The sequence below is a fragment of the Bufo bufo genome, chromosome 1 (genome assembly GCF_905171765.1).
Source record: "Bufo bufo chromosome 1, aBufBuf1.1, whole genome shotgun sequence".
NCBI lineage: Eukaryota > Metazoa > Chordata > Amphibia > Anura > Bufonidae > Bufo > Bufo bufo.
In genome coordinates this window covers 716258780-716267118 of record NC_053389.1, presented here as the reverse complement: position 1 = coordinate 716267118, position 8339 = coordinate 716258780, and the positions used below count along the sequence as shown (strand labels likewise).

General features: G+C 42.9%; 1 protein-coding gene across 1 annotated transcript in view; it reads left to right on the top strand.

Moving 5' to 3' along the window:
• The first annotated feature begins 4206 nt into the window (after positions 1–4206).
• The window catches only part of IGDCC3 (immunoglobulin superfamily DCC subclass member 3), a 127194-nt gene continuing 123061 nt past the window's right edge, over positions 4207–8339 (top strand). Inside the window, exon 1 of the mRNA XM_040415620.1 lies at positions 4207–4276. Coding sequence (XP_040271554.1) covers positions 4213–4276 — 64 coding nt within the window. The 5' untranslated portion in view covers positions 4207–4212. The remainder of the gene's footprint in view (positions 4277–8339) is intronic.

Sequence of the window (8339 nt, the reverse complement as noted above, 5' to 3'; positions counted from 1 at the left end):
GAGAACGCAAGCGCACTCACAGAGACGGCACCTATTGGACAATAGGAATTGTGGGAGGCAACATAATAGCCGAAGGTCCTAAGAAGCTAACTTGGATTGGCTAAAATGATACAGGTAGCAACAAAAGAGATACATATTAGTCAGGAGCATTTTGACATCGAAAGGGAGGTTATAAAGACCGGACCCCGCCCCCTTCACAGTTACTGCCCAAACCCCTGAAGACGCCAGATCCCTGGCGAAACATGTCGGGTGGCAGATTGTGAACTTAGTGTTTTAACCAGCTAGCGGTTTGCTCAGTGATGGCCCAGCAATGTATATTAGCAAATTGACTAGCTAGGACCTGCAAACACTGATTCCAAGATAGGAGACTGCAAAGTTACGGCAGACACTGCACAGCACAGTGCTTAGCCGTGTGGAAATAGAGGAGTCTATTAAGCAACCTCTATTGCTGAGCAGATATCCAGGCAGCCACATTGCTCTAACTGGCCATTTAAAGGGACAATGCAAACGCAGCTGAAAATTTTAAACTTTAAGTGTGTTATAGGTAGGAATGATTTTAGGGATGCAAAATAAATGTTATATATTAAATATAAAATTCTAGCACGTGTTAATCTAGAGACAACTAATGGTCTTATATGACCAATTGTAAATAAATAATTGATTGTGTCTCAACACGTGTGTAGGGGTCAGTTTGTAAAGAGAGTGCCTACATATGTTAGCCCTGCCTAATTATGTTGCCCCGCCTTCTGTCAATTTGGACCTGCCTGCAACATGAACTTTGCCTTTTTTTTACAGGGCCACTTTTAGTTCCCAGTCCCTGAAGAAGACTCCATGTAGATGTGATCCTGGAGTGATAAGAACTGAAGACTCCTGTTATAGTAACACAGTAACATAGTAACACAGTTTGTAAGAAATATCCTGCAAAGGTGATGTAAAGAATGGCAAAAAAAACTTTTGCGAGGTATAAACCAATTTTCCTCAATTTAGGGGGGAAAAATACCTCCTGACTCCAAATCTGGCAATCAGAATAATTCTCTCCAGTAATTGTAACTTGTAATAATAACCTCCTGGTTGCTGTGCCTTGGGTACATCTTCTGTTATACATTCCATAATTTCCTCTCTGATGATATCCCTGCCACTTATCACTTGAACTCTGTTCTTTTGTCTGCAGTATTTATCAAACATCATTACTTTGATCATCAAAAGTGACCCTATCTGCAGGGGAGATGGCTCACAAGCAAATTTGAAGCTCAATTTTGCAATTTTGGTGTTCCTGGACATAGTGCACTTTAAGGGGGTTGTCCCACCAAAAATATTCTACAGTTTTCAAACCAGCACCCGAATCTGAATACTTTTGTAATTGCATGTAATTAAAAGTTTTGCATAGCCGCTGAGTTATTCAATAACATGGATCTGTATAGCGCCACCTGCTGTTTGTTATTTTTCTTATTTTTTCGTCCGGCTCAGTTTCATCCTTCAAATGCCTCCTGAGCTGTGATAGGGAGAGCATGGACGCGCCCCCTGAACTGCAGCAGAATAGACACTCCCCTGAGCTGTCAGCTTGACATAAATCTAGCAGAGCAATGGATGGGGAGGTCTCTGGATCCATGTGAGGTACAGGGCTTGTTTTAGCTTTGTTAGTAAGAGGTTCTCATGGACTATATGATGTCTGGTTTTCATTTTTAACATTAATCATGGGATAACCCCTTTAAAGAGGTTGTCCCAGCTGGGTCTATGGAACTCATACAACAGGGTCCCTTTATTAAGAGCATATTGTATTGCTCAGAGCGGCGTACCTCTGGAAAGGGAGCCTCCTACTTTTGCAGACCAAGTCAGCCATTCAGTAAATTATGTGTTTTGTCATGCCACATTGTGGCATTTTTCCCAAGGTAACTGCTGATCACCAGAAGTCTCAGCAGCCAGACCTGCAACGAATAGCTAATTATTTTGTGCCTTGCCAAATGATCCCTTTAATCCCTTGAAAACTAGACCTATTTTTATTTTTTGTCCCCCCCCCTTCTCTGCAAAGAGTCAATGTATGAGTTTTTTTTTTTTTTTTAGACCAGTTGTATTTTCTAACTCACCATATCTTGTATTGAAATATAGGAAAAATATCCTTGTGGGGTGAAATTGGAGAAAAATGCAATTCAGCCAAGACTGCGTTTTATATACTCTTAGGTGTTCACTTCCACAATTGCAGCATTCATAGTACCTGGCACTGAAAAAGTGCATTTTAAAAAGTCCCCTCTGTAAATCCAGATTATTAGAACTACTACTTTCCATCAGTCCTTTGCCAGAGATTGGTAGTCTTTTTTTTATGTTGCTGTTGCATTCCACCCTGGAGGAAGGGTACGTTGTCTCTGAGAAGGTACATCAAACCATGTCACATACTATAGCATCTTGAAGACCCCTGGAGTGTTACAACCCCCATCATATAATGTGAACTGAATTGAAGTATGGTCCAGTGGTTTAGTGATCTTGTTCCTTTGTGTTTGTCACTTTGCAGATTTACTATGATCCTTGTATGGTCTATGTTTCTCAGACCTCCCAATTTGTCCCTGTTTTGGATGGTCAGTCCCTACATTTGACCCGAGTCCCTCTGTCCCTCTCCCTCTTTGCTCCATAAAAGGGTTTTACAACATTTTAATACTGATGACCCATCCTCAGGATAGGTCATCAGTATCTGATCGGTGAGAGTCTGACACCCGGGACTACCACCGATCAGTGGTTTTGAGAAGGCACCAGTGCTCCTGTTAGTGCTGTAGCCTTCTCTCATCTCACCAAGTACAGCGCCGTACATTGTATAGCGGCTGTGCTTGGTATCGCAACTCAGCCCCATTCACTTGAATTGGGCTGAGATGCTCCTAGGCCACGTGAATGATAAACGTGATTTCACTGGCTTAGGAAAGGCAGCGAGAAGGCTGCAGAGCTCATACGAACGTCTTCAAACCACTGACCGGTGGGACCCCCACCGATCAGATACTGATGACCTATCCTGAGGATAGGTCATCAGTATACAAATGTCAGGAAACCCCTTTAAATGTCCCTCTTTTTGATCTGAGATATAGATTTGCATTATTACATTTACAATATTGATCTGGGAAAGTATTTGTCTAGTTCCTCTCTGCATATTTTAGCCCACCTTGTATATTGGAGACCACCTTGTATATTATTTCATTATTTGATGCAATTTTAGTATTTTAGAAATATTCAGATAATATTTGCGCTATTTTACAAAATAAAACTACTGAAGTGTATAGATATGCAGAAAATATGGATATTTCCCACCATGAAACATAAGTGTCCCTCTTTCACCATCCAAAAAGTTGGGTGGTATGGTTTCTGTATTATCTTCAAGCTTCTTGCTTACTCATTATTAGCCCTGCTGTCTTTTGTGGTTAGTATTGTCTTTTTATTCTTTCACGTGATTTTTTTTACGCTCTCCTCTTCTTCTTTCCATTCCAGTGTATTGAACCCTCAACCTATCGCTCCATATAAGAGCCATCCTATCCCCTGCCCTGCTCCTGTCAGATCGCATCCATCCACCACCCACACCAGAGGTATTATTTCTTTGTCTTATAGGCAGAGGTTCGGAAGAATTCGCGTCTGCTCTCGATTCTTTCAATAAATGTGTGTAAATATTATCTCTACAGCATAAATGATGAACACGCTGGCACCAGTGCAGCCTGGCATATCTCACAATTACCTGGCACACTCCTGTAAAGAGCAGAGAAATCACAGAGGTGACATGACAAGATTCGGGAAGGAGGGGGGGGGGGGTCTGATACCTCCCCTAAAATCCACACGCCCCTAGTTCAAAAGCAGGGGGATCACTTGCTTAAAAAGTCCACTGGCAGAAAACATTAGCTGCCTCTTTTGTTCCCCAGAAAGGGCCTCAAGAGAACTGTGGTGAGAGGGAGGAGGTAAGGGGGGGGGACCTGGGAGCTGCTGGTTCAGTGCACACACACACTCACACACTCATGTGGATGGTCTGCTGGAGCAAAGGGGATGCTGACAATTTTTTTTTTTAAATGCATCTGCAAAATGGTGCAAACGTGCTCCAATTGTCCCAGTGAGGAGTGACTGAGACTTACTGTCTGGCTGGATTGCTTTGTGCAGCTGCACTCTCCAGACTGCTTTTTTCGCTTGCGGCATTTTGGGCGATTTCTTTATTTTATTTTTTTTATTTTTGGAACCCTACAAAGTGATACTATGGCTTGTGGAGGCTGCTTGTGGTGCTTTGGATTGTCACTAGCACTGATCCTATCCATCCTTGGTGAGTAAATGAATTGCTCCATGCACTTGTTTTAAGGAAGCGTATGGAAAGTCACATGGTGACCATTGCTGCAGCCAAGAAATATTAAGCACCTGAACCCAAGAGCATACAAGAGGGGCACCTAGGCATGGTCAAGAGGATAGGGATGCCTGTGCACAGCTCCTGACACTCATACTCACCCTTCGTTGCATGGGGAGATAGGTGCTCTTTGTTGTGTACCGATGCAATATCTAGATATTATTGTATATTTGTGCTGATAAAGTTTCGTCGGGTGAACTCCCCAAATCTCCCCAGACTCCCCACTGTCTGTTATTGTGGTAGCATTGTCTTATTCGTTCACATGGGTTCTATCTCACACACCCAAATCCATCCTAGGCATTGTATTGTATCAGCCCCCTGTACCGAGTAGCCATGGACCTCTCAATGCCACATTGCTCTGCAGAACCTTGCAGTGAAAGACCCCCTCCCTTAAAAAAAAAAGACTTGGCGATCCTTGGTGTCCTGTTGCCATGACAGCCCCATCATAACATCTTTTTGCAGTGTTTGGCGGATGGGCAGAGCATTGTCTACCATCCGGGTGTGTAGCACTGTCTAGTACTGGAGCACATGGCTGTGTCAACAAGTCTCCCAGCAGCAGGGAATTGTGCCAAATGGCAATAAATAATGTGCAAAGGGACGCACAGCGGGCAGCATGGCATGCTTCATGTTAACCAAAAAAAAAAAGGATAACAGCAGTGTATTAACCCACGACATGCCACAATGTTAACAAATGAATTTAAGGAAAACGCTGTCAATGAGATCATATTGTTTGCATCCTTGGCTGAAGATAATGAGCCTCATGGGGTCTGTTCCCATTGATCTACGTGCTTGTAAATGTGCATGGTCCCTCTTTGTACAGATAGGGATCTAGGTGCAGCGTGCATGTGCGCTTCCTGCACAGCGATGACATGTGTAGAGAAATACATGGTACATCCTACTGGCTACTCTCTATCTGGACCATGTGAGGCGTGTTTAATCCATTCTGCTAAGAAATGCAGAGCTTCTTTTGTGCCAGAGCAAAGAGTATGATAATCCCACCTAATTAGGATTATCGTGGATTTATTAATTCACTTCTACTAACGGAATCATGGTGACGACCAGAGACAATTCAAGTATTGATTATTCCTTTAAACCATGTTCTCAAGATTGCATTTTTGAAATAAAATGGCTTCCCCCCCCAAAAAAAACAAAACAAAAAAAGGGCGTATAATAAGAAAGGCTGGTTGCTTCTATCATATATGGGATGCTGGATTAGGAGCAATGTAACATTTCATTGTAAATAAAGGACATTTATTAGAAGGTTGAAATGCAACACGTGTGTCAAATTTGCAAGATGCCAAATTAGGACCTTCCAATGAAATTTGACTCATTTGAAGAGCACAGTTTTGGCAACTTTGGAGTTTCTATATCTGGATAGCTTCCTACATAAAGGGTTAAAAAGGACAGAGATGGAATGGATTTAGGAACAAATGTCAGATCCACCCTGTCTGCTGCCCTTAGTGGTCATGCAGGGTATTACAACAGCACAAAAGCTTCAGGCTACTGTTAGCACACCTGCAGAAGGGACCACTGCGTTCAATTTAGATTGTAGCACCCAGCGCTTGGTGACGCCTGGGATATGTATACCCAGAGTGGAGTCTATGACCTATAAGGATTTAACCTCTTTTTCAGCCGAAGGATGACAGCAAAATAGATTTCTCGCTAATACGGTCTTGTTGGTAAAATCATTTTATAGCTTTGCATTGGAATCAAGTATATTATGTTAAGGATATTATTATGAGCAGTTTTCTTATATAATGTTAGAATTGCAGTTGCTCCTTTGACAGGTGGGAAATGATTCTGGAGTCAGTATGGCACCTGTCAGGTAATATATTGCTGGTCTCCTTCCTGCAGGTGCTGTCCGCAGCTATGGCCATTAACACACGGTGACAGTCTGTCTGTCCAGATTCAGGCTGCAGTATACGATGCCGGGATTTTGCAGTGATTAAAAAAATATATATAATGAAATTGCTAATCATGTAATTGGCTAACTTAATATATAAATGTAAAACTTAAATTTAGAGGAACCTGCCATAAGGATTTAGGCCTACAAGCGGCCATCCACACCTTATCCAGTAACACAAGCATGGGCAGTCAAGGAAGGTGTACTGTCCTTGACTTCATCTATGCACTATGCAAGCGCCCACTGCTGCTGAAGCTGGTCTGTAGTAACATACCTGTGGGGCGTCAATCAAGTGAGGAGGGAGACCAACCTTCTGAGGTGCGGCTCCACCATCATGACTACTTACAGAGGTTAAAGTTATTTTATATGCCGAATCTGTCTTAGTATTCTGTAGAAGGTTATCATTGTGTACCTGTTACCACGCTGGATAAGAGGTTGGTGGTGGTTTCTCAAATCCTCATGGTTCCCTTTAAGTTAAAAAAAAGATGACTATTAAAAGGGGTTCTCCCATGAATATTGTAAAAAAATTAAAATCAGATATCATACAGTACATGACAACCTCTTATTAACAAAGCTGAATCCAGCCCTGTACCTCACATGGATCCAGATATATCCATATTAATTACTCTGCTAGATTTATATCAAGCTGACAAATCAAGGGGAGTGTCTTTTTTGCTGCAGCTCAGGGGGCGTGTCCGTGCTCTTCCTATCACAGCTCAGGAGGCAGTTGAAGGATGAAACTGAGCATGTGCGGCCATCTCAGTGAGCAGGTCAAAGAAATAAGAAAAAGAACAAAGAGCAGGTGGCGCTGTACAGATACATTTCTGAATACCTCAGTGACAACATTTTTTACTTACATTCAATTACAAAAGTATTCAGATCCAGGAGCTGGTTTGAAAATTGTAGAATATTTTTTGTGGGACAACCCCTTTAAGGCCTCATGCACACGACCATTCTGTTTTTTGCGATCCGCAATTTGCGGAACGGAACAGGCGGCCCATTGTAGAAATGCCTAACGGACAAGAATGGGACGTGTAATTTTTTTTTGCGGGGCCACGGAACGGAGCAACGGATGCGGACAGCACACGGGGTGCCGTCCGCATCCTTTGCGGCCCCATTGAAGGGAATGGGTCCGCACCCGAGCCGGAAAAACTGCAGCTCGGATGCGGACCAGAACAACGGTCGTGTGCATGAGGCCTAAAGAGAATGTGAAATCAGAAAAAGACCTATTGTTTAAATCACGTTTTTACATTTAACATATTTTTTAGGGGTGGACTCTCTTCAGCGAGTGGCATTTATTATGTAGAGAAAGTTAATACAAGGCACTTACTAATGTATTGTGATTATCCATATTGCCTCCTTTGCTAGCTGGATTCATTTTTCTATCACATTATACACAGCTCGTTTTCATGGTTATGACCACCCTGCAATCCAGTAGCGGTGGCCATGCTTGCTCCCTATAGGAAAAAGTTCCAGCCTCTCTGGTGGCCAGGACCGTGGGAGGGCACCTAGGCTCGTGCATTTTTCCTATTGTGTGCAAGCACGACCACCGCTGCTGGATTGCAGGGTGGACATAGACATGAAGACGTGTGATGTGATGGAAAAATGAATGCTATTTGCTGAAGTGAGACAACCCCATTTGAAGACTTTTTGGTGATGTTATTTTTAATTCCATGTCAACATTTATATTTAAACAAAAACTATAAGGCCCCTTTCACACGGGCGAGATTTCCGCACGGGTGCAATGCGTGAGGTGAACGCATTGCACCCGCACTGAATCCGGACCCATTCATTTCTATGGGGCTGTGCACATGAGCGGTGATTTTCATGCATCACTTGTGCGTTGCGTGAAAATCGCAGCATGCTCCTCTTTGTGCGTTTTTCACGTAACGCAGGCCCCATAGAAATGAATGGGGTTGCGTGAAAATCGCAAGCATCCGCAAGCAAGTGCGTATGTGGTGCGATTTTCACGCACGGTTGCTAGGTGACGATCGGGATGGGGACCCGATCATTATTATTTTCCCTTATAACATGGTTATAAGGGAAAATAATAGCATTTTGAATGCATAGTACAATAGGGCT